This window comes from Marmota marmota, unplaced genomic scaffold (assembly GCF_001458135.2).
Source record: "Marmota marmota marmota unplaced genomic scaffold, marMar, whole genome shotgun sequence".
NCBI lineage: Eukaryota > Metazoa > Chordata > Mammalia > Rodentia > Sciuridae > Marmota > Marmota marmota.
In genome coordinates this window covers 35,983,913-36,004,472 of record NW_026000016.1, presented here as the reverse complement: position 1 = coordinate 36,004,472, position 20,560 = coordinate 35,983,913, and the positions used below count along the sequence as shown (strand labels likewise).

Sequence of the window (20,560 nt, the reverse complement as noted above, 5' to 3'; positions counted from 1 at the left end):
TTGAAAAGATCACATACTACAATGTTCACGTTTAGCCAGTGGGGTTAGAATTCACAATGTCACCCCCTTGAAGGGTTATCCCTATCACCCTACTGAAAGGAATCCCCTTCCTATTATCCTTTGTCCTAATTCCATTTATCCCATAGCACCAATCAATCTGTAATTTTATTATTTGTTTGCTGGTTTACTGTATGTCTCCCAATTTGAGAGTTCATGTGACATTCCTCTATGTAATAGTGCCTGTCACATAGTAGGAGTTCAATTAATATTTGTAGGCAGAAGAGAAATGAGGGAAGAAAGTAGACTGTGGGTCTACATCAGTGTGACTGAAAGGTGAATGGTTAGACTGCTGGTGGGGAGGGGTGGGCTCTATCAGGGAGCAAAGAACAGGACAGGTCTCTATGTGAAATGATCTACATAGAAAAGGTCAGGCAAGTGTGGATTTCAGCACCCCCCCCCCCAAACTGTCCACTGTCCTAAGGTTTATATTTATGTGATGCTTCCTTTCTCTCTCCCATACCCTCTTCCAAAGAATGTTCCTTACCCTTTCCAAATGCCTTCATAGTAGCATAAAAATGCAAGCCTAATAGAATTGTCATCTCCAGGAACTACCTCTAGAGCTCCACCAGTACATTTAATAAATCAAGAGCAATGTTATAGACTAAATGCTAATGTTCCCCCCAAATTCGTATGTTGAAATCCCAACCCCTAATGTAATAATATCATGAGCTGAAGCCTTTGGGAAGTGGTTAAGTCATGAGGGATCCCATGAATTCTCGCATGAGTGGGATTACTGTCTTTATAAAAGGGATCCCAAAGAATTCTCCGGCGCTCTTTCTGCCATGTGAGGCTATACTAGGAAGCAGGCAGTCTGCAAGCTAGAAGAGGGCTCTCATCAGAACCCGACTATACTGGCACCCTGACCTTGAACTTCTAGCCTCCAGAACTGTGAGAATTTTCTGTTGTTTATATGCCAATCCAGTCTGCGGTATTCACTATAGCAGCCCAAACTAAGACAAGTACTAATCCCACGTAGAAGTTCGACTCAGAATACAGCTATCAATCTCCTCTAAACATCTGCTTTTCCCACCTAGGGATATTCTTCTGACCTTTCCTAAAGACTAATACTTCAATGTACGTCCAATGCTAAGCCTAATTAATTCTGGCAGAGTCTCGGGCTATAAATACGTTAAAATGTTTATCTTGTTTCTAAATGGTCAGCACAGACACAACACAAATTTAAATCCCCAGAGAGAATTATTCAAGGGATAGGAAAAAATGTTACAAATGGTAAAAAATAATATATTCAAGGGAGCTGTCAGCCTTCACATCCAGATTAGCCAAGCTCTGGAGCTGGAATCCAGGAACCTATGGCTCATGTGATTAACAGGACAGCTGTCAATTAAAGTTTAGGCGGCAATTATACTTTCAAGCTCATGGACAAACTTTTTTTTTTTTTAATCAAACACCAAAAAGTGTCCATTCCAAGAATATAAGATACTCCGCGGATACAGCCTTGTCTAAGTACCTCCCAAATGCAAGCAAAAAACAAACAGACCAGATGTGTTACGTCATCTCCCTGTTGTGTCTGTGGTTCCAATATGAACATGGTTTGACTGGCTCAATGTAAGTTGGATACAAGCTTGGCGTAGCTTCTAGGTAAACACATCTTTGAAACTGTGCTATTTACAGTCCCTTAGCAAGTTCTTTTTTCAAATATCTTTAATATAGGTGGGATAAGTTATGGCTGACATCAATGGTTGGAGCATTTTTTTTCTGTGGTATGCTACTGGCTGTTGTGGAAATGGGTCCATATAGAACTCTCCAGCACCGAATTCTAACCATCAGTGCTGCCCAACTCATTTGTACGTATTAGACATGCTGTAACACTTCTACACTGTCCACAATAACCTATGTGCCCTGTATAGTCACACAGTCCTGCTCCTCCAGAGAATGCCCTTCCTCTGAAACAGTAAGGTAGATAGTTTTAAAAAAGACTCCAACCATTCCCTTCTCCACTGTTGTCACATGCTGCAACTCATACCAAGAGGAGGAGCTTAATTCTCCTCCCCTTAAATCAGGGTTGGCCTTAGTCACTGGATGAATAAAATCTGGCAGAAATGATATTCTGGGATTTTGAGGCAAGGTCATAAGAAGCCTTGTGACTTCTGTCTCTTGGAATACTTACTCTTGGGACTGTCTCTCTTAGAATCCAATCATGATGTGGGAAACACAAGCTAAATAAGGGGTCACATATAAGTGCAGTGGTCCTTAGCCCAGCTGAGCACTCAGTTGACAGGCAGCCTCAACCGTCCACCATGTCCATCAGCCATCTTGCTTTCAGATGATTGCAGCCCCAGCACAGAATGGCAAGCCTTCAGATGATTGTAGCCCCAGCACGGAATGGCAAGACAAAAATTTTTAAGCCATCACATTTATGGATAATCAGCAACAGATAATGGAGAATATACAGAAGTGTAAAAGTATAGGGCGAGAAGCTTATGAGACCCTAATAGGGTAGCTCAGGGAAACTAATACATTCCCTACTATTTAGCAGAACATTCCAAAGCTTCCAAGCTCTAAGCTCTGAGCCACATCCTTCTCTGGAGAAATGAGACAAGAAAAAAACAAGGAGTAGCTTTGACAGGGGAAGATTTTCCTGGGCATACAATTTTGAAGATCAGTGAGAAATATATAATTTACAAAACCTGCACTCTACTGGGTTGAAATGCAGTGTAATTAAGTCAGAACAATTGAGATCTAGTAGAAGCCTACTGGTGACTGTCTGATTCTTATTATCTCATTTAAACAAGACCCAATATATAAGCATTATTCTTCTTAAGTGAATTTGGAAGTCACTTTTCTAATTATAGGAACATCCTTCAAGTAAAATAATAATTCCTCAAATGCATTTAATGTATGAATTTTGCTGTAGAAGTTCAGTTTATAAATAATTCTTCAGGGGCATACCCACTGCATAAAACAAAGGATAACCCAAGACATAAATAAGTGTTTTAGAAATGACAGTGTTCTTATTATAAAAAGTTTTCCAATCAAAGCTTTTTGACAGAAACAATCAATGGAGGGCATTTCCTATCACAAAAGCATTTCACGGTAAGATAATCACAATTAATCTGTAGGGTCCTGGAGTCTCAGTGTTGTCACATGTTGGATTTGATTTTCAACCCAAATTGAAAATCATACAATCTTCCTTCCTGTCAAGGCAGCATCTGGGGTTTAAATTGTCTGTTAGTGAGACTTAAGAATATGGTATCAGAGGACCTGTCAGATTCAAAAACAAACCCAGGACTATTCTGGCAAATGAGAAATGTTTTTATGACATGTACGAGTTAGGAAAATTGTCAAAAGGCAGGCTTGCAAGGCATTTGGCAGGCCTCTCACAAGTTATACACATTACTGGGAAGAATGACCCCTCCCCCCAGGTCAGAATTGCAAATCAGAAGCCAAGACAAACCCTACACCCACATTTCCCTCTCATTTGCTAGTGAGAAATGATCCCTCACTCAAGAACAAAAAAAGTACCCCAATGCACCAGGCAATCAAATGACTCAGACCAATGAGCTTATTGATTTATTTATTGCATGGAGACAGTGGGTGCAGAATGTAAAACCTAATGTTCCAAGTCTCTAAAACACTAATGTTCTAAGTGGATGTTCTGAGCTGGGGATGAAAGGAGGGTGGGGTGGGGAGCAAGGAAAGGCAGTCTAATTAAAACTCCAGGCAAACATCCCTATAATAATCAATCATTCTTCCTCCCCTGCCCCCAGTTAGACACAGCTGCCTCTGCTCAACCTTGACTCCTGCAGCGGACCCAAGCAGCCCTGTGGAGCACCAACGGGGAATGAAGAACATTCACAAAGCACAGGTGGGAGGCAGGACAAGAGCAGAGGTGCACAGGACAGGCAGGGGTGATCTCTGCATGGGCACAGTGCAGGAGACCAGCAAACCCAGACTGGCAATTTGGTTTGGAGAAGGCAAAGAGGCAGGTGGGCGTGGGTTTGGAAGGTGTTTCCAGGGCACATTTAAGAGGTTCTGGAACGGGTCACTGAAAGCATCCAACAGCCTTCCAGCATGTTCAGGAGTTCCAGGGAAGAAATTCTGAGCTAAACCTTACATCCGAGTTTGGAGCTCTCTAGAGAAGGCCCTGTTTATTCAAAGACAGACTCGGTGAGCTAGACAGGCAGGGGGGATCCAAGCAAAAGTGATGTTTCTGACCTTTTCTCTTTACTGTTCCCCATTATGTGCTCCTTAAAGAAGTGCTTTATGGTGAAATCTTGAACTAAACAAAATAAACTCCAAAGTAAAAATCACTCTCTGCTACTCTAATCACTAATCATTTCTAGGCTCAAAACAATTAGAAAAAACTCAGTCATTCCTGCAACAATTGCTAGGCACTGTTCCGGGAGCTGGGTGTCACAGTAGAACAATAGCTACAGAAAGGGCTGGAGACTCAGGGGACTAGAGCCTGCTGGGGACTATGAGATAGGAAATCATGGGAGGGGGCATCCAACTCAGGCTCAAGGGTAAGGGAGTCTTCAAAGATGTGACACCTGAGAATTGAAGGATTAGTTTAAATTAACCAGCAGAGCTCTGCAGCATGGAGATGATTCTGAGCAGAAGTAACAACACATGCAAATGTTCTGAGGCACAAGAATCTGACTCCAGTGGAAGTGAAAACCATTCAGAAACCCCTGGATTACTCATATTTTGGATTATCTTTTCCCTTGCTCACCTTTAGCGATCAATGTTACCTGTATATTTTGTAATCCTTTGAGAGAACACCCTGGTCCCCTCATGTGGCAGGCAAGCTCACCTATGTACCTTCCATCCTCTCTACACTGAGAGTGGCCAACACTGAATTCTTGAGTAGCTGTCTAAAGCTTTGGCTCTGACTTTGTTGGGGGCAGACATGGGGTGGGGGCTTCTAGGGAGATACTGAGAGAGTTGCCAATAACACAGGGTGCACTGAGGGCTGCTCTTCTCTGCCTACCCCACTTCTTTTATACCTTGACTCCAGGACATCAGGAAGTCCTTTGCCCTCAATTCATTTCAAGACAAGAGAGGCCTTTTGTTCACTTTCCCAGGATGGCAAAATGCAACTGCAGAAATCCTGGCAAAGTAAAGGGAGGCTCCGAGGAAGAGGCAATCTATCTCCTGGCCCTAGGAAGAACTCTGCTGGTGAACATAGAAAGGAGACTGGATTAATCTTGGCAGACCAGTCCTGGCAGAATGTGCCCATGCACTGGACCAGATAGTTCAGGAAGACAGTGACGAGGATGTCACCTCCATTCACCATACATGCTAGATAGTTGAATTTGGGTCCTATCTTCATGTCTAAGACACAAAGAGAATGTTCCCAAATCTGCTCCTTCCTGGAACTGATCTCAGGTTTTCCAAGAACTTGACCAACCATTCTCTCAACATGAGTTTTCCGGGCAGACAGGCTGGCTGCGAGCCCAGCTCCACCTTGCTGGGGGCTTTTGCTGGCCCCTCTCCACCCTCCAGTCACACTAGGGCTCTTAGGGTCCCTCCAAGGCTGGCTTTTCTCTTTCCTCAGGGCCTTCCCACCACACCTTCCAGAACTCATCCTGCTCCTCGGCCTGGATAACTCCTGTTCATTCTTTGACTACATCCAAATTTCCTCCCTGATCCCTTGGCTGGAGACGCTTCCCACCATGTGGGCCCTTTTCACGGTTTCCCTTTGGAAACATCTATGATACCTGTAAATGTGCGTCCCCAGCTCTGTCTCTGGCACATGGCAGCCACTCAGTGGTTGGGGAGTCCAGAAACAATGGGCGACTTACGAAACATCTCCCAGCCTTGATTCACTCAGCTATAAAACATGGGTAAAAATGCCTACTTTAGAGCTCTTGTAAGGTTTACATGAAAAAAGGTAAAGCACTTAGTACTGTTCTTGGAACTTAGTGGGTGCCTCAAAAACAGCAGCCGCCACAAAAGAACCATCCTCTTCACATCCCAGAGGATTACCAGTCCCATTTTAAAGGGAGGAAAGTGAGTTCCAGAGAGGTTCAGTGACTGCCTGTGACCCCATAAGCTTTCTCCAGACTTTGGTGTGGCCTCCATACCAGGAGAGGCTACACAGTGCTCCCAGCGGGCTGCCCCCTGCATCCCCTTCCTCATGCAGCCCTCCCCCCTAAATCAGTTGTCTGTGAGACCGGCCTTGGACAGGCAGCACACTAGGTGATAGAAGAATAAAACGAGCAGCAGAGCTTTGACTCTAAGGAACTATGGGCTAGAATTTCAGTTGTTCCTCCAAATGAGGCCTCTCCTCTTATGGTCATGGAGCCAGAAAAGAATGCAGACTACATCCCAGTTAGGTGTGGCCCTTTGTCCCAGTTCTGGTTAAGGGAGGAGAAGGGATGTGTGTGATTCGTGAAAATACACTTAAAGGGGGAGGATCACGAACTGCTCTTCTGTTTCCCACTTTCCTGCCAGCAGGAAGGAGGATGTGGGCTATCCTGGACCAGAAGGCCCAGGGCAAAGATCATTTGAAAGTGAAGCAATACTGGGAGGAGCCTGGGTGCCTGACACAGGAAGTTGCCACGCCCACTCCCTGATACCTGGACGGCTACATGGAAGAATAAACTTCAGTTGTGTGTAAGCATCTATCATTTGGGGCTTTAGTTAGAACAGCTGAACCCAGGTCCTAGCTGATGTGACAGTCCGTGGTCGGGCAGGGCACCATAATATGTTGGGCTCCACGGCAAGGTGCTTGCACAAGGTGAGAAGGTGTGGGCTTCCAGATGTCTGGGGGACCAGGTGGTAAAGTGTTGACAGAGTCTCAGGAAGAACATTCAAAGCAAGAGCTATCGTGACTTCGCCTGGGCGCCTTGGCAGATCCATCTGCTTCCCTGCCCAACCCTGACTGACCAGAGAGCCTGGATTGCTAAGGATTCACTGTGCCAGGCTCCAAGCACCCAGTCTGCCTCACCCAAAGGTGTTGAAGTCCAGCCTTTCAAGTTTTTTGAGGAACACTTAATAACTCTCCCATGCATATTTGGGGCTATTTCCCCAACTGGTAGGTAAGCAAAGTTCCGACATCTTGTAAATGTTGCTTTCTTTTATCTGCAGTCAAGCTACAAAGCCCTTCTTCTTATCCTCAATGCAAAAACCAAATGCTGTTGGCAGTCTCTGACCTCTGTTTCATCCGCTACCATTTACAGATGTGAGAACACACATCAAAGACAGACAGACACAGTGGAAGTCTTGTCAACTCGCCTTCCTGTCTGAGTTGTGAAAACACGCTAATAGGGATAAAGCTTCAGCTCTAAGCTCCGGGGCTTATCTGATTGTGTTGGGGCATTGTGTGCTTAGCCCACATGTTTTATTGGTTTTTTTATGCCAATGAAGAAAGCATGGACTGGAAATGCAGTGGTGGCCTTGGCTCCAGGGACAGGCCTGCATTTCTTCCTACTTCTCAGAGGGTTTATCTACTTCTAGAAAAGTTGATTTTCATTTTAGGTTTATGTAGGAGAGCTCAGAGATATTGAAAACAGTTTTTCTCTTTTGAGGTTAGTACAGAAGAAAGCAGTAGTTACGTCTGTCTTCAAACCACCTCCATACCAGAGTTGGGTCTCTGGAGTGTGTCACATGTATATCTGGTCAGTGACACTATCATGAGAACCTTGAAGTCATAGGCCGGGTCTTAAGGGAACTGCTTCTGACTTTGTCTCTCCCAGGCAGCTATCAGACTCAAGCTCCCATAGGTGGGTTGTGCCTCACCATCTCTCTGCACACATTCCAACACAGCTCAACCACCTGGCCATGCCTACTATGGACCAGGCAATGCCCCCAAAATTCAGGAGGACAAAAATGGAACATACGAGGTTGTCTATATTCAAGAGGTTTATAATATAAGAAGACCAAACTCATGTATATGTGTAACACTAAAGATAAAATAAAACAATAAAATAATGTAATACTCAGATGTCGGGGAGGTTGGGCTAGGCAGAACTAGGGAAATATCTTGAAGGTGAGGAGGCAGCTGACCATACAGGGTAAGGCAAGAGGATTTAGATACTCATGAAAGTTGCAGATGATATTTTCCAAACAGCAGGGAAAAAAACTGAATAGTTGGGAACTAAGAGCCGGCTTCTGCTATGTTCACGTTCCTTTATCAGCTCAACTCCTGTGTAGTCTTATTTACACTGATTGCATACTCTTTCTGTTGCCAGTGGTTGATTTGAATTATTTTCCCCACTCCCACTATTTCCTCCCATGGCAGGGCAGCTCTAGCTGCATCTTGCCCTTAACTGTCCTCTTGCATTCATCTGATATGCTTAGAAGGAAAATATTCTCTTGTGTGTGGGTCAGGCCCTTGTTCTCCCCTCAGGGACCCACTGCCTGCAGGAAGCATGCTCTCTGTGCCTCCAATGCCTAATATTTATGGGAAAGATCCACTTCAGGGTAGGTCAGCACCACAAGGTGGGCGTCGCTACTGGGAATCCTTCTTAGATATAGACAGAATGCATCATCTCTAATATTAGATCTGGAAAAGAGGATGGGCCCATACCTGTGTAACTTATTTTTCCTATCTTGGTTCAGAACTCTGGGGAGATGGATACAAATTACTAAGCAAACCTGAGGCTAGCACCTGCCCTCTTCATTTCTCCAGTCACCCCACTCTTGCTCCTGACCTTCATAGTCTACTAACTCTGCTCTCCCCATGGTCTACGTAAGTCCTCTGATCACCCTAAAAGGCAATTTTTAGTCCTCAATGTAGTGAAGAGCTGTGGTTCTAGTATGTATGTATGTGATTTAGCAGTTTCTAAAACTTTGAATCAAATGTCTTAGGAGACCATAAAACATAGCTGTGTCTTGCAATCCGTGATACCTTCTATTTCGTTAAATATAGTTCTGTGACATTTGCAAATGCCCACAGCCTCCCGCCATCACACCTTGGCTGCTTTGCTTTCCTTCTTGGCTCCTGCTTTCCTGTTCTCTGCCCCTCTTCAGTCAATCCCTCTCAGACTCCAACTGGTATTCCTCGGGCTCTGTTCTGGACCTTATTCCTTCTTGCCCTCCCCTCTGTCCTTGGGCGTTTCCATCCTTTCCCCTGTATCCAGTTGCAAACTGGACTTTGTTTATCCCCACATTTATACTTCAAGCCTTGATCTCTCTTCTAAGTCCAGAATTTTCCCACATTGACTCAGTGAAAACCCCCAGATCTGATGCTGGAATTGGTCTCTTTCTGGGAAATCCTGCCTGCCCTCCAGAGTTGCCCACCCCAGTGAATTCTTTGAGTCATCCCAAGCTCCATCTTGCCTAGCTCCAAAGACAATATGTGACTAAGTTCAGTTATTTGACCTAAGAAACATCTCTCAAGTCTCTCCAATTTTCCGCTGTTGTGAAGTCAGGTCGGACCACTCTCATCTCTCAGCATCCTCCTTGCTGGTCTCCCTGCCTCTCATCTTGGCTCTGACCCACTTTCCAAACGACCAGGATGATTTTTCTAAACACAAATGCAATTCTGTCTTTTTCTCCTTTGAAATTTTCACTGGCTTTCTGCTGCCATCCATCCAAATCCTGAACAAAGTTCAAGGCCTTGTCCACCCTCTTCAGAATGCTGGGCCTCGAGTATGTTCACTACTTTTCATTCCCAGAAGTGTCTCCTAAAACCTTCATAGATGCTGTCCCCTCTCCCTGGAGCACTCATTCTGTAATCTCCTCTCCCAACCCCCTATAGTCACTGCTGCACCTGGGGGAACTCAACTCAGACATCCCCTGTCTTCCCATGGCTGGGCCAGAGAAGGCCCGACTATAAATCCCAATAGCACCCTACTTCCACTCCTACTATAACCCTTGGCACCATAAAATGCACATTCATTTCTTTGATAAGAAGGTTCACTCCATGAGAGATGGGTCTGTGTAGTTCACTCTTGTATCCCCAACTCCTGAACACCACACCTGGCATGATTATGGAGCTATCAGTGAACAGATAGGACCGAGTGACACAGAGTAAGAAGGGCTAGGATACAAAAGACCCAGAATGCATGAAGTTGCGTGACTTTGAGGAGAAGACTGGTCCCCAGTCTAAGTGTAAGAACCCAGGTAACCTCAGGTACCTACATAGTCAGCCTGACCCAAAAGAAAAGAATTTGCTGACTTGCTCAGGAATGCTCCCTTAATGCACTGTAATTTGCTTTAATGCCAAGATGTGGTTTACAGGTAAATTTAAGAATAAATAAAATGCATGTTAGAAATTACCCTATGATAATAATTGCTCTTCTAAAGTGTTAAGACTTCATCTAAAAATGGGTCACCAGCCTTCCTGTGGGGACCTTACTGAGCAAGAGCCAAAGGCTGGCATCTCTAGCTTAATGGGGGCTCACAGCTAAATGGTGAAGCTAAAACAGTGATTTGGAAAAAGCATGACAGTTCTCCTTCTATTCTTCACGACTGCAATTAGATAAAATTAAATTAGCCCAACGTCTCTCCACCAAGCAGATTATAAATTTTCCACTGGAAGCAGGTGAAAGTTTTCTAAGATCCCTGCAGATGAGAGCTGAAAATTGTCTTTATCTTCCCCCTTCTGGTTATTTATAAAAGAATATGACAGGCATTGCATAAAAATAATTGAAATATATTAGAAAATAAAAATTATTGAGTCTACCATTCAGAAAGCGTTAATATTTTGATAAATCTTTTCTTCCAAGCATATATGCATTTTATGTAGTTGAGGTTATTATATAGTCATATATTCTGACTTTTCCCCATTTAAGATTATATTTGAAACATTTTTCATGTCAATAAAACTTCTTATTATAATAAATGCCTTATAATTTATTATTCCACCAATTTCTCTGTCTGGACACTAAATGTTTAAGAATTTCCTTTAGAAAGGAATGACAGATATAACTTCCAGTGCCTTCAGGGACTGTACACCAATTTTTTAAATTGCTCAAGCAAAAGCAGAATTAAGAAAGAGAACCTAGTCTCCACCCCAATCTTAATCAGATAATGTGTGCATTACCTAATAGAAGTATTTTTGTGTTTTTGAAGTTCTAGATTTTTCATGCTATCACTCCTCGCTAAGAGTGTAGATTTAATGTAATTGCTTTGGTTGATGGAACAGATTTATGAACATTAATGCTTGGTTGGAGTGTGCAGAGAGACATGCCAGCGTAGCCTTCTTTCCCTGTACCAAGTGCAAGCTCATGTGCTGAGTGGCAGTAACATCCATCCAGAAACTTCACCAGGTCCTAGGTGGAATGTAGAGCAAGGGAGTGCAGTGAGAGTAGGCAGTGGGGAATCCCTCTTCTCCCCTACCCCAAAACTAAGATCCCTGCAGATGAGAGCTGAAAATTGTCTTTATCTTCCCCCTTCTGGTTATTTATAAAAGAAACACAAATGGGAAGCATCTCCAGGAAGGATTTAGCTTCCCTATCTCTAAAGTCATGAGGGTTTACACAAAGCTCTTGTGGTTGTTTAAAATCTTTGTTAGTTAAGCCATTCTATCTTTACTGTCTGGCCATCATCCTTTCCAAGAACATTGAAGGGAGGGGTTAGATTGTACATGGAAAATTAATGCCGATTATTTTCTGTCTAGATCAGTAAATAACAAAAGGTATCTATTCAAAAAATGAAATACTATTCTTTTTATAGTACTGGGGATTGAATCCAGGGCTTTGCACGTGGTAGGCAAGCGCTCTATCACTAAGCTATACCCCAGCCCTAAATATCATTCTTTTAAATTATGTCTTTTAACCAAAAGCATCTTAGAAACTTGAAATAATGCTGACTTTCTCAAAGTCTATTTGAAAAGTTAATTTTTCTCATTTTGAAACTAGCATATGCTCTTTTAAATAGACTTGAAAAACAGAAAAATATTTAAAAAAAAGAAAATTAAAATTTCCTACAGCCTCACAAAGAAGATATCCAGTAAAACATGGTGGTAAAGATGTTGATGGGCTTTCATCCATGAAAGTTTTCCCCCCAACATAAGTGAGACCGTATTGCCTTTTAAAATTGTATTTTACTTACTTCGTTGATCAGAAGAATTTCTAATTACTGCGTAAAATTCCTTGTGAGCATTTGATTGGCTGCATACCCATTAAAAATCCTCTGAAAAAAAACTGATTATTTAGGGAAAAAAATGATATGTCCATCTTTAGTCCCTGCCCCCCCCCCCCCAATTTCTATTTCCTATTCCTTCCATGGATTTCTCAATCTGTCATGAGCTCTGACTTCTTTTCCTGGTTCAGAGCCATCTTTCTGAGTGATGCTGGACCCTCCACTTGGATGTCCTACTGGCCTTTAGATGCAACAAGCCAAACAATCTTATCATTGACTCTCACACAGCCTCTTCCTGCCGACTTAACCTTCTATGCCAATACCTCCCTTTCCTCCAGTAAATACTTACCCAGACATCAGAATCACCTCTCCTCCACTTGCTCCCCACATTGTAGTATTTAAAACCCTAAAGACTTCTCCCTGGTGATTTTTTTTATCCATCTGTCCCTCCCAACAAATATTAGCAGATTTAGCAAAAATAGGATGTCCAGTTAAAATTGAATTTCAGTGAGTGAATAATTTCCCTCAAAAACATATCTTGTTTGTGTTTGGGAAAAACTTATGCTAATAAGGACTTCCCATTTATATGAATTCAAATTCCCCTGGCCATTCTGCACTTAACTTGGGAGCCCCTCCAAACCCCACTTTCCTTGTCTACATACATGCTTTGTTCCTATCATAAGCCAAAGGCACCAGATGCCTCCCCCCATCTCCCTCTCTCTTTACAAATCATAGTGCTAACTGTGGCATACCTCTCTCACTACCTTTGGTGGTCTCCATGGCCTGATCCTCATGCTGACATTCAGAGCCATCCACAGATGAGCCCTGACATGCCTGCTGTTCCCATAATTTACTGCTTCCCTGCATGATCCTTGGCTCCAGCTTAAGTGCTGATCTTGTGATTAGGTAACCCACCCCACATTTTCCTTCCCCTGATCTGTTATGTACCCTCCTTGCCATTTAGAATACCCTCATCACCTGGTATATAGATCATGAGGAAGTTTATCCTACCATTTGATAGGTCTAGGAAAGTTGAAAATTGGCAGCTTCATGCTGTTTAAGCTAAAGTAATAAAAGGTCCCCTGCCTGGAGCATCTTGCCTTCCCCATTCATCATCCCACTCCGTCCCACAACAAACATCAAGTACTGACTGCCTAAAGCAATGCTTCTCAAAGTGTGGTCCTCAAGCCACAGGTGTGGAATCACATTTAAGGCTTCTTGGCACTGGAGCCTCCGAGGGTATAGCACTACAAAATGAGAATCTACAGGGAACAGCTGGGACTCAGTATTGTGAACATGCTTCCCAGATGAGTCCTGTACTCACTGAAGCTGAGAATCCCTGGCTCCATTGAAAAGTGGCTCAGTCTAGTCCGCCAACACTGGTCCCTGATCATGTCCTGCACATTCCCATCCTGATACCTCTAGAAGCTTTGCTGCTCTGACCACATCAAGACTCAGCCCATCAAACTCCTCATGGGCAACCCACACCCTGCTCAACTCTACCTCCTCCATGAACACTTCCCTGATCACCAGGAAGTATACAGATAGAGGTACTGCTGAGATCCATAGCCAAAAAAATGCCATGTCATTCCTACTTGGCTATGGCTCTCAGCAAGGTACTGTGCTGCTTATGGTCACTAACCATGCATTGGTCTCGTTCAATTTGACAGAATATTCCCCCAAGACTAAGATGTCTTTCTGTATTCCCAAAGAAACTAATACTATGATATGTTAATTTCATATGTTAAAACTTCCTAATTTCCAGATAAATAGATGCTGCATTAATATCCAAACAAAGTCAACAGCCCAAAGAAGCTAACTGTCAAGCAAAGATGAGTGCCCTCCAATGTAGTAACTCTGAGAAGGACATACTCCTGTATGTTTAGGAAGGATGTACTTGTAAATTCTAACCATGACAGGACTGCAGATAGGACTTGTGTCACATAAGTCAGTCTTGCCCATTAACCTTCCCCCCATGGCCATTCCTGCCCCACTCCAAGGCTGTGATTAGGCTTTGGCTCATCTAGAAATTTACCTGTCTCTAGGTGACAGTTATACCTGGATCTGTTTCAAAAAGACACTGCAAATTCCTCCTTCCCTCCCCTTTCACCCCATCCCTCCTCCTCCTCCCCTTTTGACTCTCCAATCCTCTTCTAAATCCTGCAGGTTCTCCTTCTCCCAATACCTCTGGACTCTGACTCTCCTACTCATCTCCCTTCTACCACCCACTCTGGGCCTCACCCTTTCTTCTGAGCCTCCCAGCTCTTCTCCATGCCTCTGCATTTGTGGAACCCAAATCCTCATGTCACTCACCTGCTTAACGTTCTCTCTGGGTCCCTCATCCTCACAAGGTCAAGTTCAAACTTGTTATGGTTATGTGCTAAAGGCTTAGTTACCAGCCTGTGGCACTATTAGGAGGTGGTGCCACCTTTAGATAATGGGGTCTAGTCACTGAGGAGGTCACTGAGGTGCAAATTTGAAAGATATATTTTATCCCTGGTCCCTAATCTCTTTCTGGTTCCTAGCTGTCATGAGGTAAGCAGTTTTGCTCCTCCATGCATATGCAACATGATGTTCTACCTCACCATAAGGCCACAGGCATTGGACCAATCAACCACTGACTAAAACCCGAACCCATGAGCCAAAATAAATCTTTCCTCCTTTGAGTTGTTTTTCTCAGGTATTTTGTCACAGCAACAGAAAGCTAAAACAAGACTCTTACTTTGACCCATGGAGCCAATCACAGTCCAGCCTCTGTCTCTCAATTCCACTTCATTCAGTAAACAGTCCCTGGTACCTTCTATGTGCTGGACCCTGTGATAAATGCCAGAGATATGAAATCAAAGGGACCTGGACTCACAGAACAGAGATATGAATAATGCAAACAGATGCAGTATGATGGGCTCAGTAGAAACACAGGAGGACTTGAGACTCTTAACCAAACTAGTGGTTCACTTTTTCAAGGCTATGACTAAATCTCAAGTCTAAGTTCAGGCCTCTTTCTACTACTTGATGCAGCCTGGCCAAAAGACTTCCGAGGTTCCCAAAGAATGAAAGCAAAATGAAAAAATAAGATACAGGATGACTCATGAACAAAATGCAAATTAAGCACTAAAATGAAAAACCCATTAGTTACAATGAAGTGAGATTCTACAAATATGGCACTTATAGGATGGAAACACAGTGAGATAAGCACAACCCTGAGGCTGATCTCTGACTCATCTATGCTGGTCCAAGAACCGAACACCAAGACAAGAATCTACATGTAGAAGCCAACAGCACTTTTGGGTAGGGACAAAATGATACTTAGGTCTTTCTATTCTAACATCTTTAAAGATTCAAAAGAAATCTACCTCTCAAGAATCTAATAAATAGAATGGGCATATTAAAGTGTGGATTTATTTCAAGGAGTCAAGAAACTAAGTTTGAGAAACTGTTAAGTAATTTCTAAGAAAATTCCAAAAGGAGATTGGGGGAGGGTGTCATATCAAATATAAGGCAGAGAGAAGAACAGAGGGAAAGAGATTTCTAGAACTTTCTGTTGTCAGAGGGCAGCATGGCTTTCAATGCAAACAGCATGTTGTCTAGGTTCATGGGACTATGTTTTTAAATTGTGGATTTTGATCATTTCAAGAAAGCAATTTAGTAGGTCATGATGTTCATTTAAAAAAAAATAATAGAGCTGGGTGAAATGGCATATGCCTGTAATACCAGCGGCTTGGGAGGATAATGAAGGAGAATTTCCAGTTCGAGGCCAGCCTCAACAACTTAATGAGGTCCTAAGCAACTTATTTGACAGCCTGTCTCAAAAAATAAAGGGCTGCCTGTGCGGCTTAGTGGTTCAATGCCCCTGGGTTCAATCCCCAGTGCCAAAAATAAATAAATAAATAAAATAAAAAAAGAAAGAATAGCAGCTAATAAAAAACACCATGTTGCATTTCATACAGTGAAAGAAATACTAAATTTTATGTAGCACTGTGTGTATACATGTATTAGTTTGCAACATCATGCACATTTCATGTGGTGGGTTGCAATCATGAAAAGTCTAGAAGACTTTCATTAGCAAAGGGTCTATTTTTAACACATACTAAATACACTCAGTTATGAGTACTGACCTTTTCTTCATTCTTGGAGTCGGTGCTAAAATTAATCAGAGAATGGGGGTGGAATATTGGAACTGGAAAGAGGAAGCAAATTAGCAGAATGTAAATGAGTCAACTGATAACAAGAGACCAGAGAGCAAAAGAATGAGACAGATGAGCTCTGGATATTTTTCTAAAGTCTCTGGCTTGTGATAAAGATTCCCTGGATATTATCCTTCCTCACTGGAGCATGGGTATATCGCAGCTGCTCAATGAGCGGTTTGTTCAATGAGCCCCTAGAAGCACTTGCATTTTCTCTGTGGTAATACTTGTCACAGAGTGATTGCTGTCCTTTAATTGTCAGTCCCCTCCATTAGAGCAGTTCTTAGAAGGCTGGGGCAATATTTGGGCCACTGCTGTCACCCTCACCCCCACATGAAAGTACCTGATGTAAAGCAGGTGTTCAATTATGTTTTGTTAGATTGAACTGAAGGGCATCAAAGGACCATAAATATCTAGTTCCAACACCCATTTGATGTTTGAACCCCTTTGCAAGAACAAACCGATTTTGGCTCATTGAGCAAAAGTTATTCTGTTGGGGGTGGTAGGCACACGCCTGTAATCCCAGTGGCTCAGGAGGCTGAGGCAGGAAGATTGCAAGTTCAAAGCCAGCCTCAGCAACTTAAGAGAAGCCCTAAGCAACTCTGCGAGACCCAGTCTCAAAAAATAAAAAGGGCTGTGGATGTGGCTCAGTGGTAAACGCACTCCTGGGTTCAATCCCCAATATAGAAAAAAAAGTTCTACTGAGAGCAAAACAACATCACAATTCTAAGTTTCTAGGGAGCAAATAGCTTGGGCTCTCTTATGCTTCTTGACTCCAAAGAAAGGCTAATTCAAGGACTTGTCATGTCCTTTTACAGAATAAGGACCTCTTAACAGATTATTCAGGATATAAAGTCTTGGACCTAATTTTAGGACCTAAAACCTGGCTGCCAGGGAACATAGGAGGTGCCTTTTCTAGTCTGGACAGCTTGAGGGCAGCAAATACTGTGAATCCAAAGCCGAAGAGCTCTTAGAGTTCCCAACCACATTGCCACCTCGAGCAGGCAGATGCCCAAGAGGGTCTGGATTTGGAGAAGCAGTCAATGGACCAGGTCAGTCAGACTGAGGGGAAGCGAGGAGGGGTAGGAAGTGCCATTTGCTTCCTCACCTCTGTTCAGTTCCTTACCTCCATGCCAGAGTCTAGGTGTCCAAACCAATTCCTAACAGAGCAGGTGTTTAGGATGGGTTGTTAAGGATGGCCAGAGTATGAGTGTATTAGGTAGATGGTACTGGTCTCAGGCTTGATTCCTTAGAAAGGCACATGGTGAGTTAGCAGTGGAGAAATGAAAAATGCCCTGCACCAAGCGTTAACCCAAATTCAAATTCAAAGGATTGCTCCTAGTCACTATTCTTTCTCAGCCAGGTAAACATCCTGACAGCTATTAACAATACAAAAATTAAAAAAGTTCTATCAAGGGTATGGATGGGTATTAAAGCTGGAGATAAAAGCCCTTTCCCTTCAGATATACCAAAGCAAAGTCTTCAACCTTCCCGAGTCCTGTTCCTTATGCTCTATCAAACCTCACTTTTCTGTGACAAGGCAAGGAGCAGAGTATCTGGTCCGCAGGTCAATAGATATCACAGAACCCAGAACACTTAGTAAACAGGCTCAGTCTCCAGGCCCCTCCCAGAAGCTACTCCAGTCTCCCTCTGACCATCTGCCAGCATATGCTGAAGGAATATAAATCATCCTGGGTTTACCCTGAATCAAATGGAATCAAGAGGGCAAGTTGGCTTGGGGCCCAGGGAGAGAGAGAGAGAAGCTGCAGATTGTATACTCCAGCTCCAAGCAGAAACAAAGTTTGGGAATTTTTTTTTTTTTTTTTTTTTTGCACTAGGGATTGAGTCCAATAGTGCTTAACCACTGAGCTGTGTCCCCAGTCCTTTTTATAGATGTGTCTCACTAAGTTGCTTAGGGCCTCACTAAGTTGCTGAAGCTTGACTTGAACTTGTGATCCTTCTGTCTCAGGCTCCCTAGTTTCTGGGATTACAGGCATGTGCCACCATGTCCAGCTTCAGTTTGGACCTTTTAAACAAATAATTCTATCTGTCTCTATGTAGTTTGTATCTCAATAAAACTCTAAGTTTCTAGGGAGCAAATAGCCTGGGACTTCAGTGTAACTCAATCTCTCCCTGCCTTAGTTTCCAGAGAGATCATATATCAAAGATAAAACACGTGCTTATAATATCTAGCATTGCCTGGCAACATCAAGGGCCAGAACATGATGTTAATTATCATTAGGATTATGGCACAAAATGGGTAAGAGCAGAGCTATGTTATGTAGGGATAAGGTGATGGTCGAGTCAGAGGACTCCATGGGCCCCATCAGCCATGAGGAGATTTCCTTAACCTCTCTGAACTTTAACTGTCTCATCTACAAAATGGGGATAATAAAGCCATTTTATAGGGTTACCGTGAGGATTAAATGAGAATCTGTATGTAAGCTGTTTGGCACAGAGTAGATGCCCACAAATGATGGCTATTATGATGATGGTGATGGCTCGTTTCCCTCAGAGGGACAGAACCCCAAGAAAAACGTGAGTTCCTGATGAGTTCCTCGAAAGCCACCGATGTTCAGTGTCCCCAAATATCAACATGTCCCCCGTGTCCCTGCTCTTTCTTTCATGTTCCCTATCACTGTGTATGGTGTTCCAGCTTCCCTGTTCTCCAAGTGAGAAATCCTCCAGTCCTCTCGACTGCTCTGTCTCCCCCAACAATGAATCCATCTCCAGGCTCTATTGATTCTACTTGTTAAATATCCCAATTCCATCTGCTGCTCTCCATCTGCCTGTTACCATCCTAGTTCAGGCCACCATCAACTTGTCCCTAGATGACATGCCTACACAACCTGGTCTCCATGCTCCAGCCTCCCTCCTTCAACCCAATCTCCAAGCTGCAACTTCTGTCATCTTTCTAAAGAATAAATCTAACTATGCCTTTCATCTTCCCTATCCTCATTGGCTTCCCCAGGTCAAATCCAAGGCCCTTTACGTGGCTTCCAGAGCTGGATGTGATCTGCCAGTGCTCAGCTCTCTCTCCAGCTTCATATCTCATCATAGCCCCTCTGGTTTTGGTCACACTGAGTAACTAGCAGTTCCCATAATGAATCTGTGTCTCTGTCTCTAATAGATGTCTCTGCCATCCCCTCCTCTTAGACTATTCCTTCATTCCTTTTATTCTCTATGCTAACTAGTTCAATTTTTTGGTTTTAACTTCGGTGTCCTTTCTTCCCACTTGGATACTGGATTGGATACCCCTTCCACTATATTGCAAATATTTGTTCATTTCTCTCCTAGACTGGGAGCCCCGAGGACAAAACCATTCTTGTCATTGAAACACCCAAGTGCCTCAGACAGCACTGGCACAAAACAGGCATTTAAATATTTGTTGGAGGCTACACCAATTGGCCCTGCTCTGTGGAGCAACCTCTGGTTGAAGGTGACGATGACACTGAACTGTCCAGCAGCTAAGCCAATCTTGGGTACTAGAACCTGTCCATTCAGCAAGGGAAATGCCTACCTAGGATAGCCACCACCTCATCATCTTGAATCACCTCCAGAGAGCCAGAGACCACAAAGCAGAGGCTGTCGACACTCTCTCCAGCGTGGTAGATGAGGTCCCCTGGGGCACAGTGCACTGTCTGGAACTCCATAGCCAGTGCCCGCAGGCAGCCATCACTGGCCAGTCGGAAGGCTGGGTGCTCCTTGAACACCTTGCGGTTCAGATGCACGCAGATGTCAGCCCTCATGTCCTTGGGGCAGATCTGCAGGACCTGGATGGGCACAGAAAGAAATAGTGTGAGGGTCCCCACTGCAACCTCCAGTTCACTTCCTTCAGCACCCCTGGGGCAGCAGCAACACCCCACAAAGCCTGACTTTACTCTTCTGGCCAAATCCTGCCCTGGCGGTGCTCTCATTCTGTGGGAGAGACAAGCAGAGTCTAAAATAATCTACGCTGACTGCTCAGGACACAGGTTTGAGGGTTGGGAGTGTGTGGGACTCCATCCGGGAAGTCTTCTCTAAGGTGACATTGAAGCCAACACTTGCAGATGTGAGTGAGCCATGTGGAAGACAACATTCCAGCAGGATGGCAAACAGAATGGTTCTGAGGGGGCCTGAGCAGTAGCCATCATGAAGGGAGGGGAAGGGAGGGTGAGGAGAAGAGGCGCAGGGAGAATAGCAAGCTCTAGGGACTTTAGGTCAGGATAAGTCTTTGATTTCATTCTGGCTTTGATGGGAGGAGCACTGGAAAACATTTTAGCAGGGTGGGATGAGCTGACATATTTTAAGAGGAATACTGCAGCCACGGAGTGGGTTTAGAG

The 20,560-nt window shown here is 43.7% G+C and overlaps 1 protein-coding gene across 3 annotated transcripts in view; it reads right to left on the bottom strand.

Moving 5' to 3' along the window:
- The window catches only part of Kcnh1 (potassium voltage-gated channel subfamily H member 1), a 353,502-nt gene that overhangs the window by 82,831 nt on the left and 250,111 nt on the right, over positions 1-20,560 (bottom strand). For all 3 annotated transcript variants that reach the window (XM_015483682.2, XM_015483683.2, XM_048809434.1), the window contains one exon: positions 19,759-20,011. In XM_015483682.2, coding sequence (XP_015339168.1) covers positions 19,759-20,011 — 253 coding nt within the window. The remainder of the gene's footprint in view (positions 1-19,758; positions 20,012-20,560) is intronic.